The sequence below is a fragment of the Hemisphaericaspora subhashii genome (assembly GCF_019202705.1).
Source record: "Hemisphaericaspora subhashii strain CBS 10753 chromosome Unknown scaffold71, whole genome shotgun sequence".
NCBI lineage: Eukaryota > Fungi > Ascomycota > Pichiomycetes > Serinales > Debaryomycetaceae > Hemisphaericaspora > Hemisphaericaspora subhashii.
Genome location: NW_026057271.1, coordinates 49896 through 74883, shown reverse-complemented (window position 1 = coordinate 74883; position 24988 = coordinate 49896). Strand labels below are relative to the sequence as shown.

Below are 24988 nucleotides of genomic sequence, written 5' to 3'. Positions count from 1 at the left end.
TGATTTTGGATCAACAACAAACTTTGAACAAAGAAGCCCTATTTATTAAAAGCTTATTTACGCACAAACGAAACCATAGATCTCAACCTCCTGTCTAAAAGTCTAATTGATATGATTGAGGTGCTGGTAGGCTTTTAGCTCCATGCATCCCCAATGATAATTGTGGAATACGAATTGGGGAACTTAGGCTTTGCTAAAACCTAACTAAAAATCTGTGGCTTCATTTATGCTGGTGTAGCGAAAACAAAGTACATGCACTGAGTAACTTTGCGCCCTTTAGAAAAGAAAAGAACGTTCACCAGGTAAACAGGATCAATCAAGACCAAATCAGATGGTTTTGGTTCATAAAAGCACTTGAATGCGATGTAATGTATGGAATCATCTTTGGGCGAATGAAAATAGATGATAATTTATTCTGTGAACGACACGAAAAATATTATTTAGAAATGGTTCGGACTTTGTTTTGAGCCAAGCATTTCGAAAGTGAGCAAACTCCATTGCAATATCAGCTGAGTTACAAGAGAGGGGAAGGAATTTGGTAGATTTCATAACCGCTTGTGCGAGAACGTCATATAACTTAAAAGCTAGTGTCGTACAAACACCGATTGAGAAAAAAAAATATTGAAAGGACATTGATGTGTATATGCAAGAAATTTTTCTAGCGCTCTATTGTGATTATTATTTGAAATAAATTTTCTTGGTACTCTATAAGCACCCAGGACTAAAAATTATTTTTTTGTTTGTGCCGCAGATAAAATATTCGGTTAAAACTTCTTGTGGTGTTTCTCAGAAAACAAAAAATCTTGGACAATAGACTTAGATGTGTACGTTGTTAAATGGTGGACATTCATTCGCAAGAGTTGAAATGGTACGATTGACGATTATCGATCATGAGACAGGATATACACATACCGCTTTCTAAAACTTCCACGGATATATCGGAACACACCAAAGGGAAATACTGCCGTGAAAACTAAGGAAACCCTCAATGGAAACCATCAATGGAACCCTTGACGGAGACCCTCGAGGGAAACCCCCGAGAACCCAACATAAGGATTAAACTTCTCCACATGTCACATTTATGCTAACATGTTCATTCAGAAGTGGTATGAAATTAAGCATACAATACAAGCTGAGCAAGACTCCGAAAAGGTGAGTAATTACCATGACTCTTGCGTATATTTCCAAAACTTAAATGGAATTGGAAGCTTTCTTGACTTTCTGCCAGCGGAACTTAAACCCAATAAAAGATGCTTCCTATTTTGACTTTCTCCTAGACGAACTTAAAACAAATAAAAGAAGCTTTCTTTTTGTTTTTAACACATGACATGTATTTTTTCAAAATATCTCCCAATCAACTGATGTCGTTCGCAAGTAATGACGTAGGGACTTAGGGGCTCAACTTAGAGGGTCACGATGAACCAATATGTGTACAAATAACGAGATGTGTAGACCCTTTTTCGGTATATACGTGGACCATTCAAAACTTCTAACAATAGCTCGTGGTCAGGGATTCTTCCGCGAATGGTGATATGGGGGACTTCAACCAGGAGTGTCGAGGACACCCGTTACCTGTGTGTAAAGAGGATATCGACCATAGTATATCACAGGGAACAAAGTTCCAATAGTCACACTTTCAACGGGTGTTAACCCTAAAGATCAAGACTGGTCTTCACAAACTTAAAACATAAAACATAAGCTTTTGATCTCAAAAAAGAGGTTACAAGCAAAAATACCTTGGGTTTGTCCCCGTTTTGACTTGAACAGAATGAGCAAAACCCAATAAACCTTATTGTATCCCTATGTCTGAATAAACAAATTTAAATTTAGATTCGCTATAAATATTATGGATTTGAATTACTTCAAGGGATATTTTTACTGCAATATGTTAGTCTAAGTGACGAAATATTGTATATTGATTGTATTTTTAAGACTATGAGTTCTATTTTTTTAAACTATATGCGACCATCCCCCCACTCCGCCTTGTCTTTAATTACTAAAGAAAAAAATATTATTTTTTTGCATCAAAAAATAATATTTTATCAAAACAATAAAAAATAAATTTGTTTAAAAAATATTAATCCTTAAAAAATATAATCTGCATGAATAATAATCAAACTTTAATGCAAAAAAATCCCGGAAAAAAAATTAGACCAAAAAAATATATAAGACTCGAAATAAACTCTCTAAGTTTTTTCCTTTTTACTTTTCTCTTTCTAATTATCTTTTCAGTTCAAGTTAATTAAGAAATACAACTTCTGTTTACTTCCTAAGCGAAGATTGCACATAAAAGAACAAGAAATAAACTCAAGTGGTTGCAACAACACATTGTACCCTTAATTCCCCTACCCAAGAAATTTTCGGATCAACGAGAGCCAAGAACAGGAGAGTCATTCCCTTTCTATTGAAGTATTTTTATAACACAACATCTACAGACGTGAAAGTGACGTGAGAATATTTAAGAAATCGATTGTACACATCACTTAATTACTTCACTAATTCGTTTCATTTCATAGAACCCAAATTAACTTTTAAACAAACAATAACAAAACAAAATCAAACTATAACCTTACCGTAATTACCCCAAACAATTATGTCCAACTCTAAATTGTCCCCATCATACTTTGGTTATGTGGGATCCACCAAGGATGCTTTGTTGATTATACAAGAAATATTAGACAAACAATTGGAACTAGTACCCAGAAGACCACTCGAAGGAGAACGTCCCCAGTTAATCAAATCAGGTCATGTATTTGTATTTATTGAAGAACACTCAGGAATCAAGCGTTGGACAGATGGTATCGCTTGGTCCCCATCTCGTATTTTAGGAAGATTTCTTGTTTATCGTGAACTTGATAAACAAACCTTAAATGAGAAAGATGACAAGAAGAAAAAGAAGAGAAAGTTAACTTCAGATGACTCCCTCAATGGTTCAAGCAAGTCCTCAACTACTTCACCTCAGATTGTTTCAAGTAATATCCCTGCTTCAAACTCATACAGTAGTTCTGATTACAATAAGTCATTGTTAAGTGGACCTCTAGTAACTTCTTATGTGTTTAAGGATCAAGGGTTAATTAAAAAGACATTATCCTTGACTACAAAGACTAAAGACTTACATATCGATAAGCGTGAAGAGAAACAGACAATTCATTTGATTAGTTACTATAATGCAGATGATGTTATGAATGGTAAGTTACAACGTCCATCAGAGTCAGACTTGAAGAATGTCAATATCTCCCCAAGCTTATGGAGTGCTATCAAGCAAAGTTCCTTGGGAGGTAAGATTCCAATTGAAGATGAAGCTTTTTACTTCTTGGATGGTAATTACCAACTACAGAATATGTCTCTTTTACAACAACCCTCCCAAGCAACCTATTCAAAAGCACAGCCTCAGACTGCTTATGCCAAATATTCCAACGGGCTCGGTCAACCTCAACAATATATGCTTCCAATCCCTAACCAACCCTTACCTTCAGGAGATATGAAGGACGAGACAGGTGGGATGGTTACTACCCAGAACCCAGAATTAGCTTTTATCAACCCATTTAGTGCAGGTCACCAAGGTTCCAATCCAGCAATTTACAACGGTCAAGCTTATATTGGTGCTGGGTCTGTTCCTGGAACAACTCAAACTACATCCATCCCGGTGTTCAATAATTATTTAGTTGCTCAACAACAACCTGGACAATCTCAAACACAACAACAATATATCAGTGCTGCATATGTTCAAGGTGGGAATAATCATGACATGTATGCCGCTACCCATTTCCCGCCATTTGCCCAACATTATGCTCAACAGGTGGTTGGTCCACGTTATCATTATAGCTCGATCTCGTCCGATCCATTTGGATCAACTGGTTCAATCTCCTCGGCCAGTAGCAACTTGTTCCACAATGGAAACAATTCAAATGCAAACACACCCAATGGTAGAAAATATAACAATAGAGTTTCTTCTTCCAGTACAACGAGCCTTGATGCAGGATCTGCTAGTCAGACTGGGTCGTCTATCTCGGCATTGCCTCCTCAGACTAGCACAATGTCAAACTATGGATACGGAGCCGCTAGTGGGTCAACGCAGAATGCTTCAGGATCAAATGAATATGATTCAAATCACACTAATACGTCAGGGAATACAGAGAGTCTACCATACCAACCTGCGCGCTCGTCCCGGCAGCCATTTGCTACCCATCCTTTGACGACGATTTCAAGTGTTCCTAGTAGTACGGCTACGATTGGCGCTAATGATGAGGCCAGTGGGAATGCAAATGGGTCATTCTATTCTGGTAGTAGTTGAGAGAGTGTGTGTGTTTTAGAGAGACTTTGGTTTTTTATTTCGGTGTATACTAATTTTCGTTCTTGTTTGATTTAATGATTTTAATTTTCTTATTTGTTCCTATTAGTTCTCTTCAAAATTCTGTTAATTTACCTATATATTTATTAATTATATGACAAAGTACAATGTTTAGATATCACTTAGTAGTAACTCTTTCAAACTGTATACATGTTTCGATCCAAACTCGATGTTACCGGGATAGAGCTTGGAAGGTACAAAAAGCAAATAAGCTATTCATTTTTGTCACGTCATTCAGACATGCATCTTTGCTTAACCGATGTTCGTTTGGTGAAATTTTGTCATTCTACCTGGAGCAATTTACTACGAGTCTATAGCTTACCATAGGGTCACATGTGTTCTTTTCATATTGCGAATAATTGGAACGCCATAGATGCTGCTTATCATTATAACAAAACCAGTCATAATGGTAACTTTTGCAACAAGAGGAGAAACTCAATTTGCAATAATGGTATTGTTTTCCGATAGCATGGAGAAAGTTGAGACGGGATAAATTATTTTTTCATATTTTAAACTTTTGCAAACCATGCACTCTCTAGAAAGATGATGGTGGGGAGTTGATAAAATAAAGTTGAGGAGGTTAAACATCGGTCACAACCATTTTAATTAATCAGTCGATTGTTAACCAGTGTCCAGCTAATAAGGAGAACCACAAAATGCCGTTAACGGAGGCGTCAATTAGTAATGCCTTTGACCATCTATAGACCATGCATGAAGTTATTCCGAGTATTGAGATAGCACTAAGCCATGTGGTTACCTTCAAGGAACGCGACAAATTCTAAAGTTTTCGTTCTTTGGTAGAATAAACACCCATTCTTCAGATCCTGAGAATGTTGTGATAACCCAATTTTTAAAACTTTATTGGTCAGTCAAATTTAAAGTTTTTAGGAGAGAGACTGTTCTAATTTTGGAAAAAATTGGGTCACAAAAAAATAAAAGTTTCTTTAAGCAAGTGTGCATTAAAAAATATTATTATTTAAAGGTTCACATAAATTTTCGTTCTTCAATCTAAGCGCAATTAAAAAAAAAATTAAAACAATGTGATGATTATTAATTTTATTTCTATATTGTTTTTCTCCCGTGTAATTCGGCTAAATTTATTTAGCAATTAGTTTATGTACGGCAAAAAAAACTTATCAGAAATTCAATTGTTGGTCATTTGAACAAGCACATGAAACTCCTTATCGTCCCCCTCCCCCCACCCAACAATTTGATAACTCCCGGGGTGACCAGCAAAGCGTAAGGAGCAACTCACAAGCTCTTTATTATAGAAAGCTTTTTTTAAAAAAAAATAAAAGCTTGTTGAATGTTTCAGAAGCAAACTTTTATTACGAATTTTTTTAAAAGAAAGTTAAACTATAAAAACAAACTTAGACTTTTAAGATCTCCTATTAAGATTACACTTAATTATAGTAAAGCTTAGATTAAAACTGTCAAAATGTACCCATACGTGAGTTTAAAGACCAGTCAAAATGGTTAGCAACTGGACCCGTCTATTTACATCATCGAAGATAGGACCACAGCATGGCTTTTATACAAAAAATTCCTAGCAGTTGCAAGTTGCATTTTCAATTTTATTAGACAGTCTCGATATTCAAGAAAAAATGGGCTAATATGTAGACAAGAACTGAATTTAAAACGGGGAAGGTTCCAAACTTTAATTTGTATCTTACTAGAATTTAATGAAACCTAAGGATTGGGCAATACCCCAAGGATTCAACAGCCCCCTTACTGACGTCATAGCTCGGCATATGATTCCCTCGAAGGTTTTGCCCAGAAACAATCCTGAACCCAATTCCGATAGTAATTTTTTAAATGAGAATCTTATGATTCTAACAGTTTGATTCTACAAATTAGAATCAGAGTATAAGATTCAGGGGCTTCACGCTTCTATCGAGAACTCTAATGAGGCTAATGTAGCACGTATTACTTTGTCCTTATTGTTTAACATTCAAAGATCTTTACTTTAAACTCTATAAATAGAAGAAGGTTCCTATAGCTATTGTGTAGAACTATAATTAAGAAACTGAACCTGTATATATACCTAAAAGTTTAAATCATGAAAGGCTTTGAGAGCTTAGCTGACGATCATATCTTAGTGAGAGATATTTTAGCCACCAGTATTTGGCACAATCGGTTTTCCAACTGAATTCTACTTTGAATAAATACAGAACGTCTTTCCTGAATAACTTACTCACTCAAACATATGATGGCTCCTTTGTGAGCATTCTTCATATACGGCTTATCGAAGCCGTTAGAGATTTTTCCTGCATTGTGACTCAGCCAACTACAGGAAAACAAAAAGAGAGGTAACTAGAACCAGATTCTGAAATTTCTATAACAGGAAGTAGATTCTAGAGTTGTATTACCAAAGGTCTCAGAGAAGTCAACCTACAAGATACAGACAAACGCAAAATATGCCGTAATAAACATTAAAAATACAAACTATGAATAAAACATATTCGATATAAAATCAAACTGATTCATCCGAAGCCATCTTCTTCCATTCTAACAAAGGTGCCAACTCTTTAACATCACCAGCTTTATGTTGTATAAATGAATGTTGCAACAATTCTTCAGTACTTGCCCTATATTTAACATCGACGCATAAACAAATCGATAAGAATTTTTTAATACTATTAGATAACAATTCCGGTTTTTTCAATTTCGGTGTCCCATTGGTGGCAATCAAATATAATGCTTTCAATGGTTCTTCATTCAAATATGGTGGTTCTCCTTCAATCATCTCGATTGTCATGATACCCAATGACCAAACGTCGACTTTTTCGTCATATTCCTTTTGTTTAACCACTTCGGGGGCCATCCAATATGGTGTACCTACCATTGTTGCTCTTTTGTTTCTTTGATCAGTTAATTTGGCACAGAATCCGAAATCGGTAATTTTTACATTTCCTCTAGCATCAAGTAAGACATTATCCGATTTGATATCACGATGAATGATGTGTTTTTTATGAAGATGCTGTAATCCTTTTAAGGTTTCGAAACAAATTGTAGCAATATGTTTTTCACTTAATTTAAATTCATTATTTTCGATAATTTCAGTCAAGGATCCACCTTCCATATATTCCATAATAACCCATAAATCATTATCTTTTCTAAGATAACTATCCAAGAAATTCACAATATTGGGATGCAAACTGTCTTTCATGACTAAGATTTCATTAATGATTAGTTCTTTTCTTGGTTGAAGATTAAGATCCATTTGTTTAATGGCAACTTTTTCACCAGTAGATTTCTTTTCTGCAAGATAGACATTCCCACTGGCACCTTGTCCTGCTTTTTCAATAATGTTGAATAATGGGGTTGGATCTTCTGGATTCACCACTGTTTTTAATTTGGATATCACTTGAAGATCATTCAATCTTTCTCGTTCTTTCTTGATTTGTTTGGCACTCTTTACAGGTGCAGGTCCAGTGGCATTAAGTTTGTTAGATGGTTTGACGGAGGATGATGATGATGTTGTGGATGTTTGAGGTGGTTGGTAATGTTTATGCTCGACACTTAATGGCTTTGTAACTGAATGCGATGCACCTGTGGGCCCCGTGGGGATAGATGATTGATTGTATGGATTAAATGCCTGTTGTGGTTTTGGTTGGGTCTGCTGTTGCATTTGAGCTTGGGGTGGTCGCTGTTGTTGTTGTTGCTGATGCTGTTGTTGTTGGTGTTGCTTTTGAGGTTGTAATGGGAATGGTTTAAATCCATTAGATTGAGGAGGAGCTGGTTGGGATTGACCATTATTAGGGTATTTATTATTCAATACTGGAGCCTTAGATTTTGTTGGGGTAGTATTAAATGATGCAGAAGTTGGCAATACTGGAGGAGTTTGCTTTGGAATTGGCATAGTGGCATTAGTCGGAGAGAATGGAGTGTTGTTTAATTGAGAGCCAGGTGGGGCTGGTGCTCTTCTAGTGGGCACTAATTCCTGTTTCAGGTTGGTTGTATTCATCAAATTATTCAAGGGTGAGATTGTCTTTTCAGTGTTAGTTGAATTAGACAAATGATATGGAGTAGGCGGTTTTGGAGCAGCTCTTGAAGGTTTGAATTGAGAGGATTTGGAAGGAGCTTTAGTCCATTGTTGAAGATTGTCACTGTTGTTGTTATTTATTAATGCTCCTTTTTGAGCTAGAGCGTTTCCATTTAATAAAGGTGAACTCATAGGAGTTCCTCCATTTGATCCACCATTAATATCTGAATAAAATTCCAATACTTCGATCACTGCTACTGGATCCTTTTTCCAATCTTCATTTGTAATTTTTGAATGTTGTAATAAATTTTTCCAAGTATCGGGTAATCCAGTAAAATTACCACTTGCGGGATCAAATCCAACATGTACTTTATGGGTGAAGTTAATTGGGGAAGAAACACTTGAATTCCCACCAGTTGCCGTCGATAAACTCAGAGGTTGTCCAATTTGGATTAATGGACATTTGAGGGTGAAGATATCTAACCAATTAAGATAATCATTATTTGATTTCAAAGATATTATGACTGGTTTGTTGTTGTTTTTAAGATTAATTTCAAATGATTGACATGATTTCGTATAACCATAGTTTGGTTTTAGATTGATATTATTAATAAGATTTAATGGGAATGATAAATCGGCTTCAATATTATCCGTTGGTTCATTTTTATAAAGCATCAATGTCTTATCATTGATGACAAGGAATCTTTTATTCCATCTGAATGAAGTGAATAAACCATCGTCTTTTACATGTACCCAGCCAGTTAAACGTTTATTTGAATTTATCTTGATATCACCAGATGATACAGTTGAAGCTGTAGTATTGAATGACGTGTTTCCCAGAAGATTATTAGTTGGAGGTGGAGGTGGAGCTCTCCTATGATGCTTTAAGTCTGAGGTATATATAGTTGCCATAGCTTTGGTTGATATCTATATTTGTATATATGTGAGTGTCTATAGGATAAGTGTACTTGGGCTAATTAAATGTCTAATTATGGGTGTATGATTATGAAAAAAAAGTGGTGTTATTAACGAAAAGACAATGAATATTAATTATTAAGCTTAACAACAGCTAATTGGGGGGATCTTGGATGGGGGAAGTAAAGGTTGGTGTTCAAGAAGTCAATACTTTAAAAGATTTGAAAAGTAACTTTGTAGACAGGTGGTGGTGATTTTGATGGTAAAATTTGTTTAAGAAATCAAATAATTTCCAATTATAGAACTTAAAGGAGTATAAATTTCTAAACACGCTTCAAATTTCTTTTTTTTTTTTTGCTTCGTTTTATTATTTTTATTTTTTTTATGTTAATTTATTTAGAAAAAAACATTTTTTTATAAATGTACAGTATTAAAAATTTGTTAGTAAAATGTTTAAACGAAAAATAAAAAATATTTTTATTTCTTAATTAAGAAAAATTAATTTTATTATTTTTTAGGTTTCATTGTTCCAGTTGATCAATAAGGGGGGGGGATCGATGATGACAAGACGTGTTTCAACGATATCAATACCTAACCACATTATAATCAGCCCTAAAGTATTAAGGTTGGTATCTCCACATAATCTCTTGAAATAGATCTAGATATTAATCGAGGTATTTCAAAAATGTTATACGTGTATGATGTAAGATTTCGAAACACGATCAATAAAAATAGAAGAAACTTTACACAAAACTTATTGTTCGATTAGACGAATAACTTCAATACCCAAATATTTTGATCACGTTCATACCGTTTTACATTTCCTACTTTTTAGCTTGTTAGCTTTAACGTGCTATGATACTTCACGAGTCAACCGTTCTAGCTATAGCCAGAAACAGTACAATCATGTAACAGTGTCAATGATTCTCTTTATCGAACGGGAAACGATAAAGGGTCCATACTTTTAGACTTTCTCAACATTCCCCGATGACACGTATAATGTACAATTGATGAACTTTCTTTGAACTTTTTCTTTTCTTTTCAAGTCGACATCGCGATTAAGAATTCAAATGATTATCTTATGAACCCTTCTCAGAGAGTGGGGGGGTATTTCACAAAAATGATAAGTAATATGATAAGTAATCAATAGTTGTAATTTGAAACCCCACTCTATAAATTTAAGATTAACTTTGTTCTCTGCAAACAAAAGTAAGTATCATAACGTAGGGGGTGACACGTCTGGCTGCAAAAGATTACATAAAAAAAAAATATAACCAATCATAAAAAATAAATAAAAAATTAAATATGATGCAATTTAGCAACCAAAATACTTAAATACGAATCAATTAGAGATAAATTTAAATACTTAAAAGGCATTCTCCTATTAACCTCATTTATTTTGTATTGGTAACGTTAACAAATAATTCGATTTATTGTTTTTGGGTGTCTATGTACAGTTTAAGGGAACGGGGTACAGATGTAATATGTTGGTTTTAGTATTGCCAGCCTCATAAAACGCCCCAACTCATCCTCCTCAAATCAGAATTTCTTTAGTCTGGTCTAAACACACATTTTCATTGTTTTAGGGAAGGAAGACTTCTCCGAATCAATACACAGGTTAATACCTGGAACTGCATGTTCCAAAGTGAGATAGCTTATGGCTCTCATATCCAAAGTATGGAAAGCGCAAAAAGATGCGCTATTGCCATACGCTATAATACAATATATTAAGACACTTTTATTGAACAGAACATAGATGACCATATAGAAATAAGATTTAATCGTAATTGAACTATTTTTCTAGTTTCGTATAAATATTTTGACATAATCTCCTTGGTTTCCTAACCTTTTGTAGATCATAACCTCACCCTAGACTTGAAAACAAGGGACAAGGGAAGAGTTTGTAACTTTCTTCATTCAACAAAATTGTTACTTACCAATATCCAATAACCAACCAGCAAGGCCAGTATTTCCATAAACAACAACATTGACTCACTTTATCCGTTTAAATGAACATTTACATCTCCCATACAATTTGTAATGACTAATTAATAAATTTGCTTTGTGAATCTTTTTTTTTTTTTTGGAGTTCAAACCAAAACAGAGCAAAAAAAAAAAGCCTATAGATTGCTGCCATTTATTTGACTGTTGCCATTTTTTTTTAATAAGGAAGGGCTTTTAACTACAATCAATCAATCCATCAATTGGTTTTCACACATCCACAAATCAAGAGTCAGAAAGAGAGAGACGGAGAGAACGATTTTTCAATGCCATTTTTCAAATCAAAAAAGAATGACACAACCAAAGACAATCGATCAAGATCAAGTTCAATTGATTCAAATCATTCATTTAAATTAAGAACAATCTTTAAATCAAGTTCAAGTATAGATCATGATCCTTCACGATTATCACCATCCTCCCCCCAACTGATTGATGGAATAATGTCAAAATCTCCATCTCCAGTATTATTACATTCCAATGCTGCCAATAGAATGTATTTAAACGTACCGTCTAACAACAAAAAAGCTGGGGTTGTCAATCTGAATGAAGGATTGAGTTCTTTCAGCCACATCCCGCAAAAGAAGCGTATAAGTACAATCGCAGAAGATCACAACGATGAAATAGACACTAGTGAAAATGAAGCCGATTTTGACGACGATGATGGGGAAGAATATGACGAAGACACGACAGATGAAGAGGAAGAGGAGGATCATTTACATCCAATAAAACCACGATTCAGAACTGAGCATGGGAATATATCCCATCATTTATCTACATTAATGGGATATTGCGGATTAGTCAATTCATCAAACTTGACTGAAATAGCTAATGAAGAATCCAAACTGACATATTCATTATTAGATTCTCATAATAAGATTCATAGAATACTGAGATCATCCAATGATAAGACATCAGTCATTAGTGATGCACAAGTTAAATTAATTAATAGTCTAACTAAGAAATTGCATTCAATTTTACAAAATAAAGACAATAAACTGTTAAAAGAGGGGAAATCATTACATGATAGATATGGAGTAACGCGAAATTTGATTGGAAGAGGAGCATATGGAGTAATTAAAATTATATATCCCGTTTCTAACGGTAAAACTTCACCAGATTTAGATCAACAATTATATGTGGTTAAAGAATTAAATCGGAAAAAACTTAAAGAAGAATCAAATGCAAAATTCATTGAGCGAATTTTATCAGAATTTGTAATTGCATCAACTTTGAATTATAAACATATTGTTGAAACCATTGATTTAATGATAAATCCTCAAGATTTTAAAATAAGTCAGATCATGCAATGTAGTCAAGGTGGAGATTTATTCAGTTATCTAACTACAGGAATTGACATCAAGTCACGACCAGTTGCATTTATGTCATTATATGAAGTAGATTGTTTCATCAAACAAATTGCCAAGGGTTTAAAATACATGCATAATCATGGTGTAAGTCATTGTGATTTAAAACTAGAAAATATCTTAATAACTTACAAACAACCACAACCCCCATCATCATCATCGACAGATCCCAAAGCCAAAATCATTCTAAAATTATCCGATTTCGGAAAATCATTCGTATTCCAAACCAAATTTGACAAATCCGAACAACTAATCCCCACTTCTCAAGGTCCAATCGGTTCACTCCCATACGTCGCTCCGGAAGAATATATCAAAAACACAAATTATTCATCCATGAAAAAGGATTGTTGGGCATTAGGGATAATAATCCTTGTATTATTCAATATTCGTCGTCATTATTATACAGGACGACAAACTCAAGAAAATATTGAATTGAGATATGATGAAGGTGATGGTAGTGATGGATATAGTGCTGGTTATTTATGGCAAACTACGGAACCTAAGCATCATCATCATTCATTATCGAGTGGAAGAGAATATCAGGATAAGGTGTTTAATGAATATGTTAAGAATAGATTGAAAGGAGATTATGATGATGAGTCCAAGGAATGGACGATAGATTGGCCAGGGAGATTTAGACCTATAAATGAGATTTGTGAATTAGTAAAAGATGAAGATGAAGATGACGCTACAAAGAAAGCAGGGGAAGGGGAAGAAAAAGGAGGAGTGGAAGAAGGGGATGAGTTGAATACTTTGAGAGTGATGATATTATATAAATTATTAGATATTGATCCTGCCAAGAGATTAACTGTGAATCATTTCTTGAATAGCGATTGGATGACATCTACTGAAGATTGTTGTTGAAAAATTTTGTACTTGTCAAAGTACTGTCTATTTTATATGTACAGAAAAAGCAAGCAGGAACTAATAGAATATTTTAAATAATAATTAAATATACAATGAAAGGGAAGAAAATAAAATAACCAATAGCATCAACAATGAAAAAGAATTGTACCATTAAAGTCTATAAGGGTCGGTGTGGGGCGCGTATATGTCTTTATCTCGTCTATTAGATGAGTGGAAGAATGTTCAAAATTTGTAGTTTATATCTTTTGAAAGAAACCAAATTGTAAAACAAACTCATGAAAGGATAAATAAGGAAGATATGAATATATCTCCCTTTCTAAGAATGCAAAAAATGAACTAGAAGGGGGTTGTTGTTTTTTTAAAAATCCAAGAATAAATTTCCATAAGGATCATCAACTCCACTGATACCGTAATCCAATTCTTTTTCTTCAGGATATCTATCAAATTGGGAAGTATCACCAACACCAGAAGTAATTGGAGGTTCATAAGGAGTTTCAATATCTCGAGATAATAATCTTTCCCAAATGACCTCTTTAAACCAAGGATGTGTTTTAACATCTTCTGAACCACCTTGTAAATTACCTAATCTTTGAGATAAATCTTTAACAATCAATTTTTGTAATAAATCCAAAATATCCGGTGGTAAATAATCAGGATAAGTTATTGTACCATTTAAAATATTTTCATAAGTTTTCATTGGAGTTGGATCATAAAATGGAGTATAACCAGTTAACATTTCAAATATTAAAATCCCAAATGACCACCAATCAACTGATTTATTATAAGGTTTAGTTGCAACTACTTCAGGAGCAATATAATCTGGAGTACCACATAAAGTATAAGTAACATCAGTAACTTCTTTAGCAAATCCAAAATCAGTTAATTTAATATGGCCATTTTTATCCAATAAGATATTCTCTGGTTTTAAATCACGATAAATTATATCTAATCCATGTAAATATTCAATTGCTAAAAATACTTCAGCAGCATAGAATTTAGCAACTGGGGTTGGGAATCTTTGTGATTTTCTTAATAATGAAAATAATTCTCCTCCTTCTATATAATCCATAATCATAAATAAATTATGACAATCTTGAAATGTCCCCCACATTCGAATTATAAATGGATGCTGGGCCAATTTTAACATTCTTCTTTCATCATTGGTATGTTCTACTTGTTTCATATTCACTACTCGTTCCTTTTTTAATGTTTTCATGGCATAAAATCTTCCATTATGAATTGATCGAGTTAAATGAACTCTACCAAATGATCCTGTACCTAATGTACGTAAAATTTGAAAATCATTTAATGTATATTTCCCCTTGGTTGTTGTATCTTTATTATAATGTTTAGATACTTTATCATTATTATGAATAGCAGTGTTATTATTATTATTCTTTTGTATCTGATGCAGTTGTTGATCGTCGAGGGATGGGGTTCCTGATATATAAATATTATTCTGCTGTTGTTGCTTTCGTTGCATTTCTTCCAAATTTATATCATTTAGAGACATCGTACTTGTCTCTGATTTCTCCATAGATGTCATTATATGCAATATACTTGTTGTCGTATAAAATGAATGTAAACTAGCTATACGATTGAAATGGTCCTCGAACTTTTAGCCAAAAATAAAACTTGTTGTCTGTCCGTTGTCTGTCTCTATAAATTGGGTAGTTATGTTAAAAACTGGGCTGATTGCTTATTCTACTTTGACAGGACTGAAGATGAATATGCGTTTGCAGTCTAACTATTATTCAACAAAGTCTGTCTTGTGTGTGGTATGGAAAAGGGTTTCTAGTCGTTTGATAATATATATATGTATTAAAAAAAAAAGACAGTAAATGTCTGTCTGTCGGATGGATGGTTTTTTTATGAGGAGATAGGAAGAAGAGAGAGAAAGAAAAAATGTCTTTGTTGATAATTAGAAAAATAAAATAATTTTCATTCTGTCGCTTTCATTAACTCTTTTTTTTTTTTTATAAATTTTGGTGGTCTCACAGGATGGATGTGTCAAATTAAGTACAAAAACGATTTTCCTTTTTTTTTTTATTGTTTGTTCGTTGAGTCCTTTTTTATTCTATTTGTGTCTGTCTCGTTAAAGTTTAGAGAGAAAAAAACAGGGACAGGTCTTAAAATGTCTGTCGGGTTCACATGAATTTAATATTATATTCACACCTAAAGAATATTTTTTTCTGTCTGTCTCAACAAATCAACACTTTAAATTTACATATCCTGATGTAAAAAGAAATGCGAATATTTTCGTGTATGTGGGAATACTAACTGCATAATTGGTCTTACAAGGTAAATGTTCCGGACTTTAGTAAACCCTTCAAAATTATCCCTTCCCAACCAAACGGCAAAGTTAAACTCCAAACTATAAAAAAGGCTAAAATAAACTCCACAAAACGGTCATTAACAAGGGCTGCAAATTGGATCGAAGACAAATGCGCATATACTTGTTGCTTTAAACTTTACACACGACAGGGACCCATACCATGCGCTTTTGCATTTTCATAACACAAAGTATTTGACACTTCTCGGCACCGACCGTTTTATCCAAATTCATGTGGCAAGACAAAGATCGAGACAACGGTCGTAGAATCGTTGTATTTTCCGATAAGCCCCTCTCTTCTACAGCAAATTTTATTCTTTTTCAATTTATCATCCGACACAAAAGTGGAGTCAAACAATAAAAAAGCAAGTATTTCCACTTTTGTGTTCATACGTTGAATAGTTGAATCCCCCCCTGCTCTGTCCTGCCAGATCTCTCATTACAAAAATATGATTTAGTATATTCTAAAATTGTTACTCAAAGTCGACAATCCAAATTATTTTTCAAAAAAATTAGTTAATGTCTGAAAGATGGATTAATTCGGATAAATTAATGCACCAAGTATGCATGCATCCTGGAATTATTTTTTTTAACTTCATGCATAATGAACTAAGAACAATAAAACGGTATTAGCTGCCGATACAAAGGAAGGTGAAGCATAGATGACAAATAAGATTTGGGTTCCAGAAGAAAGAGGCGGACTTCTTGGTTGTTATCTTAGTACTCTATAGCGAGTGGGTTCAGTGGGGATAGCACGAGATGCATAAAGTTTGAAATATTATCTGATGAATTTGAAATGAAATTCCAAGGTGACGTAATGCAAGCTGAGCTATCTTTGACATTTGACAAAAAAAAACATTTGACACACTGATTTAGCTTTCGTGTAGAAGAATTTGGTTCGTAACCCACCATTGCTAAATTATACAAGCCGAGGAAACGAGAAGATTTTGGGCAAAATAACGGCCGTCACAAGATATCAGTGATTGTTACGAACAATAAACTCTTGTCACTGTAGAATTACGTTAGATCTCTATCGCGCCTTAGTATTGCTGAATCTAAATACACAAAGACACTATCAAATCAAACTTTTATATTATATTTTTGTTTTTAAATAAATGAGGCTCAACTTTTCTATTTACTGATCACAAGCAAAAACAGACAATGTACATACTCTCTACATCACCCAATATTCATGAGGATCATCATCCTCCTCTTCATCATCATCATCGTCCTCATCCTCTTCATCGTCCTCGTCCTCATTACTCTCATCGCCACCAGCCATGCCCACAATATCCATATCATCATCAGACCCATCATCGTCGTCCTCACCCGCATTATCATCATTATCACTATCGTCCTGGATCCGACTCCTTCTTCTACTTGTTGGCAAAATCATATCAGAACCACCACCAAATGGTAAATCCTCAACCACATCCACTTGATTATTCGATTCATTCAACCGTAAATTCAACCCATGGGTAGTAGTACCACTAATAGAAACCCGTTTCCGACTATTTCCACTCATACTTCCAGATCGATGATGATATCTTCCTTGTAATGTAGTTAATTGTCGTAACGCAGTTTGTAATTTTTCCAAAATATCATGGCTATTTTGAATATCAAATCTTTTGGGTTTATTGATCATGGTTGAATCGGATTCAGTTGTGGCTTGTTTTGTATAATAATTGATCAATTTCATGATGACTGATGTGAAACCAAGTTTATCTAAATATTTTGCTCGTTCTTGGACTGTGAGTTCATCATCATCTTTCTTGGGTTCTTCGACTATTTCTTCTTCTTCTTCCATTTTGCTGGGTTTATCCTTTTCTGAATCATCGGAATCATCGATATATATTCTTTGATTGTTGGTGACATGTCTCGAACTATCAACGGTTTGGTAGACTTCGTATTCAGTACATTCATGGATATTAGATCCATAGGTGGAATATCTCCAAGTTAAGTTTATAATCACCCATACAATGGACGCCTTAACTGCGTTTAAGTTTGTATTTAACGCCACCTTAGAATTAAAATCCATTTTCTTTTCAAGTGATTCGGGAACCGTGAATGAAAGTAATCTTAACCAAATTAACAACAATTCTTCATTGGGGAATAAATCTCGTTTGATATTATCTATGATTGCATATTTATGATTTTCAATAAAATTTATTGATTTTAATAATTTCACATAATCATCATTTTGCATTAATTTCGTTAGGGTTTCATCATTATCGAAATTTGTATTTGGTTCGTTTAAAAACAATCTTGCATCTTTGATATTGTTACTCAAAAACTTAAACCATTGCGTGGGGAGTCTTAATCGTTTTTCATTCTTGACGAAATCTTGTTCATAGGCATTAATTAAAAGGGTGTTGAAATTTGGTGATCCTGCGGTGAAGTTTCGTAATATTTCAAATGCAACTATCTTTTGTTGAATTTTTAATTTAACAATATCGGGAGTATCTTGTTTGTCACTATCAACAAGTCCAATTCCATAACTAGCCTTTTTCAAAATGAAAATCAAGGCAAAATATTCCAATAATTCCTTTTTATTCTCAGTTGATTCATTAAACATAAAGTTTTGAATAACTTGCAAAATCTTCAATTGAACCACATTTCTTTGATAGATTTCTTCTTCAGATACTTTATCTTGATTTCTTCCACCACCATTGCCATAATCAGGTAATGAATTTTGATAAATTGTAGACAAACTAGACAACACATTTTCATATCCAATAATGATATATCTAAATGAACTGAAATCAAGAATGAAATTAGCCAACAAACCAATACAAATAGATCTATTATTAATTTGTTTCCTCTTATTGAAATTTCTATTAGTTGGGTCGTTATCTTTATTCAAATCATAAAAGAAATCAAGAATTTGATCCAAAGTCTCATATGAATGAATAATTTCCAATAAATTAGTCATAAACCCCCCAGGAGGAGAACTTATACTTGAAGAAGCTCCCGAAATACCCAATGTCGAAGATTGAACTACTGGGCTGCCACTGATACTCACATTAGGTCCTACATGGACATTCCCACCAATGCTGACAGATCCACTACTTCTTTCCGAATTGCCTGAAGGAGGCTTGTTTGGGTGGGTTTCATCTTCGATAAAACTATTAAAAGCGTTGCATTCAACAAAGAAGGTTCTTAAGGTAGCGACTGATCTTGAAATTGAGCGAGCAAAATAAAAGCAATTGGTGTAAATTTCTGAATCCATTAAGGAACGGATTATTCCCAAGTTTCTTCCAAACCATGGTAAGTCACTCTTTGGTACTGATGGTCTTTTTGATTTCTTCTTGGTATATAAAAGACGATAAACTAATTGTAATTGAGTCAACAAGAAATAATAATTATCGATAATTTCAAATATAATTTGTGGTAGGGTAATGGCTTGATTTGTTGCTTCTTGAGTTTGATTTACTATTCTGCTTCTATATTCTTCTGTTTTATTGGTATAGACACTTAACAAAAGCAACAAATCGGCAATATCACTTTCATCACTATCAATGGTTAACAACAAAGTGAAATCAACCAATATTTTCCCATTCTTGGAGTCTGATTTTAATACTTTAAATGCTTTCAACAATTGACTGGATTTAAAGCTTGCTTCTAATTTACGAACCAATTTGAAATCAAGATTGGAATCATTTATTTCATCATTCAATAATGGATATTGAGCACATAAATCTGCTAAAATACGAGCTGGTGAACGGAAAAAGGTCGGCATTTCACCAGAAGAACGTTTCGATTGAGACTTGTTTAACATAAGGCTTGCACCAGTTCCTGAGGAAGGAGCAGTTGCAGACTGATTGGAGGAACCAACTGAACCACGTTTGTCTGATTTGTTATATCCCGTAAAATCATCCTCTAAATCCAACATCGCTATAATTCTTGGGAATAATTTCTTATAACCATTGAAAATTAGTTTATCATCAATATTCTTTGATGGTCGTAAAGTATTTAAATATAAACTAACCAAGTTCAAAGCTGCCAAGCTTAATTGTCTATCTTCATACTTCACTAATAATAGCAAGGATAAATAAACATTCGCTGGTAAAACAACAATTGTTGACGAGTTTCTAGCCTTTGATATCGTGCCTGAAGACAATGATGTTACTATAGTTACATCATAATCATTTGCTTTCAGGAAACTAAGTATTTGAGCTGTACATGTTATCAATTCTAATAACAAGCTGGAATTTACTCCTCTACGAAGTAAAGATTTACTTAATTCAATATTAGGTAAACAAGGATCTTCAAATGCCATTTGGTGTAATATTTCTGGAGACAGGACAATATCTTCAAAGTGCATTTTGATTAGAATGTCACATTTATTTGAAAGTCTATTCAATAATGCTGTTAATAATGTGATAATTGTGTTATTACTCAAGTCATGTTGAGATAACAAAAGCGGTACCAATTTCAACAGCTTAATTAATAAAACTGAACTTATTTGAAAGACATCTTCCAATTTACTATCAGTTACAATTAATAAGGAAGTTATAAATCTCCATAATATGGATGAATTTATAAAATGATTTCTAATATTGGCTAAACCTAATAAAATATCTAAACTGTACCCAATCAAATTACCAACTTTACGTGTAATATTATGATCAACATAATTTTGGGTTGCATACAATTGAGGAATAAACTTTTCAACAAATCGATTCAATAGTTGAATTAAAGGATTAATAACTTCTTCAATCGAGCGTAAACATTTAGTTATATTATCGTTCTTATTTGTATTTACTTCAATGATGAAAGTACATAAGATATTCAATATTACCGCCTTCTTCTCCAAATCTTCCAAGAATTCAAAATTATCCACAGGTGAATCTGAATTTACAATTTCAAGAATCAGCCTATTAAATTCTTCCACCAAATGTTGAATAAATGTTATATCTCCTACTAATTTATATTTTAAATCTTTATTACCAATTAAGGATACTCTTAATTCATTGAAAGTATCGGGAGTAATTATATTCCCTTGATTAAGTAAATCTAATGGCATGACTTCGCTACTGTATTGCTTCGTTTGATTTATGGTGTTAGTAGTTATTAGTGGCTGTGTGTGTGTGTGTGTGTGTGTGATTGCTTATCTATAAATCTGGGGGGGAAGTAAGTAAAGGTGGGTGGAGTGGTTGTCAAAAAAAATGCGAATATTCTGAAATTTTCTTGATTGATTTTAAATTTTTTAAGGGGGGGGAGGTTTGATATTCAAAATAATTCTAGTCTTACAAAGATTTATTGAGTCACTCGTCTTACTTTCCTCATAATTTACTAACTTGGATTCCNCAAAGATTTATTGAGTCACTCGTCTTACTTTCCTCATAATTTACTAACTTGGATTCCAAGACAACTAAAAACAAGTCAACTGGCTTGTTTCTTTCTGATGGGATTAAACGCCATGATTCCTTTTACGATGTTGCCTTCGCTTAGCCGCCTCCCCACCCCACATTCTAGTGAGTCTATACTCGAAAAATGGAAAAACAATAGAGAGTAGATCATTTTCACTCCATCTTAACAAACTCTTTATAAAATGAAAGCATATATTATCTAAATGTCTATATATTTTAAATCTTACTACGCCAAAACTTTTGTGATTCAGCTGCTGGCTTACCTTTCTTTATATCTTCACTTACTCTGGTATCAGCATCAACTCGCTTAGGAATGTAATCCAAAATATCTGCCAACTTTTCATCATCCGGCAATCTAACGACCCCATTCTTATCAGCAATTATATAATCACCCGGATTGATTGTCAAAATTTGTTCATCAGCTTCTATGCCAATAGTCTTCACCTCAAGAGGAACATTAATACCAACTACCTTCACAAACGGTCCCGGGGCACTTGTACCAACGCCATAAGACCATACAGGATATCCTAAATCATTGTGCTCATCTAGATCCCTGATTCTGCCTAATATAACTGATCCATTGGCTTTTCTATACTGTGCTCGAGTTGACATCAACCCACCATAAAGCGCATTGTTAATTCTACAATATGGAGCCCATGTGGTTTGTAAAGATAATGGTAACCCTATAACAACAATTGCATCTTCTGGGACTTGGTCAATATATGCTTGCGTCACAGCTGGTCTTGGATCAGATAAAGGTGCATATAATACAGTGTACGCCTTCCCAACTGCCGAAGTCTTTCCTATGACTGGAGATTGATTGATCAAGTTGGGAATAAATCCACCATCTTTGATTCCACGTTTATTTAACGAGTCTGAAACATCACAAGGAGTGAATTTCGACAAGAAGGCGATCGTTTCGCTTGAAGTTATTGACTTGGAAGATGCCATTAGGTATCGCTTGAGTATAGAAAATGAAGAATTCTTCACCTTCATTTAGGCTCCTCCGTAATTCGGAGACGAAAAATTCTTGGGGTAATTCTTTGAATGGAAAAAAATATTAGGATTAATAAATATCATTTACAGTATACTACAAATTGTATGGCTATATACAGATATCATACTCAAAGAGACTCAATCATCAAGACTGATTCTCTTTCTCAATCTTTCATGTCTCTCAGGTTGACTTTGTATAGGAACTTCACTCTCATTGGTATTAACTTGTGGCTCTTCTTCCAAAGATGCCCCACTATCAACTTTAACCACATCCTCAATTTTAGCTGTTTTGGTAGGAACACTAAAACTATCCCCCAAATCCTTCAAGAAATCGGGATGTAGTTGATAATCAAGAGGAATCGACTCTTTAGAGACTCTTGCATCTTTTAAATCTTTGATAATAGCTGTCAAAGTATGTGGATGAACAACAGTCCTTAGGTTTCCGGAAGGAGCCTTACCATCAGTAACGGTCTTGTCTGCTCCTAGTTGATTTTTCACTTCTTGTTCACCTAAATCATACAACGCCTTTCTTGTTCTTAATTGTTGTAAGGCACGATTATTCCTATCTAATAAAGGATTGAACTCCACAGTATGGATTTGTTTCCCAAGTTTAGTTAATGAATCAACAAGTCCCTGTTCATAGGTTGAAGTTCCTTCAACATGTGGATCTCCACCATCTCTACCTTCAGGCACTGATGAAGATGGTTCATTAGATTTCAATTTCTTTTGTAAGAATTTTGCATCAAAAGATGCCGCGTTGGATCTATAACTTGGTTGGTCTTGATTTGGTACTTTTTCGGGTATAGTAGGAGTTTCTGGCGTTGATTGTTCAGCTATATGCTTTTCATATCTTGCTTTCAAGTTTTCCGAAGGTAATTGATTTATATTGGTAGTTCTATGAATAGTCTTTGGAGCATTCTCCGACACGACTTTTGTGAGCTTTCTTCCTTGTTTAGATGCAGATGCTCCCATACTGAGATATAAAATATACTATTGAGATAAGGTAAGATTAATCCTTTGCTTGCTATGTGGTCCAATGAATCACTCATCAAAGTAATCAAAAATTTTGATATTGGGTCGCGCACTACAATTTCTTACTTGGAAGAGGGTCCACAGGCTTTACAGATTACAAACAATGATTTATATGACATTATGCATTTTTAAATAATATACATTGACTTCCATTGAAAGTCTTCTATTTAACTCTTATCCTTCTTTGACTTCTTCTTTTCCTTTTTCTCTTTCTTATCCTTCTTATGCTTCTTTTCTTTCCCGGAAGAAGATTCATCAACCTTAACCTTCTTCAAAACTTTACCTTCAGCAACGTCTTCATCCCCCGCTTCGTCTTCTACCTTAAAATCATTGGCCCCATACCCAGTTGGGAAATGTCTCATTCTTAAATTATCTATTTTTGGAACATCTTCTCTTGGTATAACAACTTGATCAAAATTAATCTTTGGGATCTTTACAGTTTCTCTAATGTTATAAACACGACTTATATGTTGACCACTAGATTTGAATGCCTTAGAATGCTTGAAGAATATAGTATGCTTACCTGAATCATCATCTCCAGTGGCTGTACTCAGCAAAAATTCTTCATCAACTTTATATGAATTTCCATCGACTTTGAAAGAATCCGGGCCGGATTTGATAGAAGTGGCAGTGAATGACACGGGTAAGGTCTTTAAATCCTTCAATGGGAATCCCTTTGGTGCTTTGATTAACCAGATTTCTTTCTCCTTTAGGTTTTTGATATCTAATTTGGATTTGTTTTCAAGTTTATGGTAGTGCTTTGGCGCTTTGAATTCTTGATCTTCTTCATCAGAAGATACGTCTGAATCCTGGACGTATTCACTTGATTTATAGACTTTTGGGGCCATTTTGGTTAGTAGATGATGATGGTGATTGGAGATGCTCCTAGTCATCGCAGATTCGAAAAATTTAAATGCCAATGAAAAAATATTAATGAGCGGGCTGGAACATCCAAACATCAATACAATATATCCAATATGCTGCATGGATCTAGAGGTTTATTGGGAAAAGGAATAGAGAGTGAAAAGTTGTAAGAAATATGCTATTGTCGTTAGTTTCATGCGATTTCTGTAACAATTTTGGTGTTTTGCTTGATTGCAAAACTTTCTTTTGAGGGTTTATAAATTTCATGAATTTTTTGCAATCATTTTGCTCAATTAATGCTATGTAGATCTACTTGAAGTTCAACTGGCACTATATTTCAGAAGAAAGAACTACAATAAACATCAAGAGGTATTCCTCTGCACTAAGTAGAAGGGACAAACAAGAATTGGTAGAAGAATCATTGTTTATCTTCACAATTGAACATTCCTCAACGTTTTGCAAGTACCTATCTGCAATGTAACTTGACTACAAAATGCTTGACCATACTCTTTCTTATTATTGAAGTTGTGCAATCGTGCGTTGTGTGTCTCCTATTTTCGAAGTATAAAACGAAACCGTCTATACTCTTATCTTGAATATATCGCACCAAAGCACATCGATGAATTGATGCCCCCCTATTTCTTTGATCCCCACACGGCTTTTTAAATTAGTATGGTTTCTTTTGCATCGTAATTGCGAGTCCAACTGACGAGCCCGAGAAAGAAAGAAGAACAAAAATATGACGTAATTTATGCTCGAGTTTCACATATTTTTAAAGAGTCAGGAATTTATCTTTTATTTTTCTTAATTATCAATTCAAAAATGAAGCCGCTTATGAATCAATTAAATTTGGCAGTGCGTAATAAATTTGAGCCATGAATATTTTTTAGATTATTTTGATTGTTTCTC

At 34.0% G+C, this 24988-nt stretch overlaps 8 protein-coding genes across 8 annotated transcripts; 2 read left to right on the top strand and 6 right to left on the bottom strand. All coding sequences in view use genetic code 12, as the record gives it.

Moving 5' to 3' along the window:
* Positions 1-2593: 2593 nt before the first annotated feature.
* Positions 2594-4294, top strand: WOR1 (transcription factor WOR1; the record flags this gene model as incomplete). The annotated part of the gene is made up of 1 exon (XM_049406158.1): positions 2594-4294. The coding sequence occupies one exon, from the start codon at positions 2594-2596 to the stop codon at positions 4292-4294; it is 1701 nt and encodes a 566-aa protein (XP_049264318.1).
* Positions 4295-6824: 2530 nt separating this feature from the next.
* CLA4 (serine/threonine protein kinase) lies at positions 6825-9248 on the bottom strand (the record flags this gene model as incomplete). Its single annotated transcript, XM_049406157.1, has 1 exon — positions 6825-9248. One exon carries the CDS (start codon positions 9246-9248, stop codon positions 6825-6827), a length of 2424 nt encoding a protein of 807 aa, XP_049264317.1.
* Positions 9249-11518: 2270 nt separating this feature from the next.
* Positions 11519-13480, top strand: J8A68_002408 (HAL5; the record flags this gene model as incomplete). The annotated part of the gene is made up of 1 exon (XM_049406156.1): positions 11519-13480. The coding sequence occupies one exon, from the start codon at positions 11519-11521 to the stop codon at positions 13478-13480; it is 1962 nt and encodes a 653-aa protein (XP_049264316.1).
* A 361-nt stretch (positions 13481-13841) lies between these two features.
* On the bottom strand, positions 13842-15020 carry TPK1 (cAMP-dependent protein kinase catalytic subunit TPK1; the record flags this gene model as incomplete). The annotated part of the gene is made up of 1 exon (XM_049406155.1): positions 13842-15020. The coding sequence occupies one exon, from the start codon at positions 15018-15020 to the stop codon at positions 13842-13844; it is 1179 nt and encodes a 392-aa protein (XP_049264315.1).
* A 1969-nt stretch (positions 15021-16989) lies between these two features.
* J8A68_002406 (uncharacterized protein) lies at positions 16990-20841 on the bottom strand (the record flags this gene model as incomplete). The annotated part of the gene is made up of 1 exon (XM_049406154.1): positions 16990-20841. The coding sequence occupies one exon, from the start codon at positions 20839-20841 to the stop codon at positions 16990-16992; it is 3852 nt and encodes a 1283-aa protein (XP_049264314.1).
* Positions 20842-21403: 562 nt separating this feature from the next.
* Positions 21404-22138, bottom strand: J8A68_002405 (bifunctional 4-hydroxy-4-methyl-2-oxoglutarate aldolase/oxaloacetate decarboxylase; the record flags this gene model as incomplete). The annotated part of the gene is made up of 1 exon (XM_049406152.1): positions 21404-22138. One exon carries the CDS (start codon positions 22136-22138, stop codon positions 21404-21406), a length of 735 nt encoding a protein of 244 aa, XP_049264313.1.
* A 183-nt stretch (positions 22139-22321) lies between these two features.
* Positions 22322-23155, bottom strand: J8A68_002404 (uncharacterized protein; the record flags this gene model as incomplete). The annotated part of the gene is made up of 1 exon (XM_049406151.1): positions 22322-23155. One exon carries the CDS (start codon positions 23153-23155, stop codon positions 22322-22324), a length of 834 nt encoding a protein of 277 aa, XP_049264312.1.
* Positions 23156-23382: 227 nt separating this feature from the next.
* On the bottom strand, positions 23383-24063 carry RPA34 (DNA-directed RNA polymerase I subunit; the record flags this gene model as incomplete). Its single annotated transcript, XM_049406150.1, has 1 exon — positions 23383-24063. One exon carries the CDS (start codon positions 24061-24063, stop codon positions 23383-23385), a length of 681 nt encoding a protein of 226 aa, XP_049264311.1.
* Between the last annotated feature and the right edge of the window lie 925 nt (positions 24064-24988).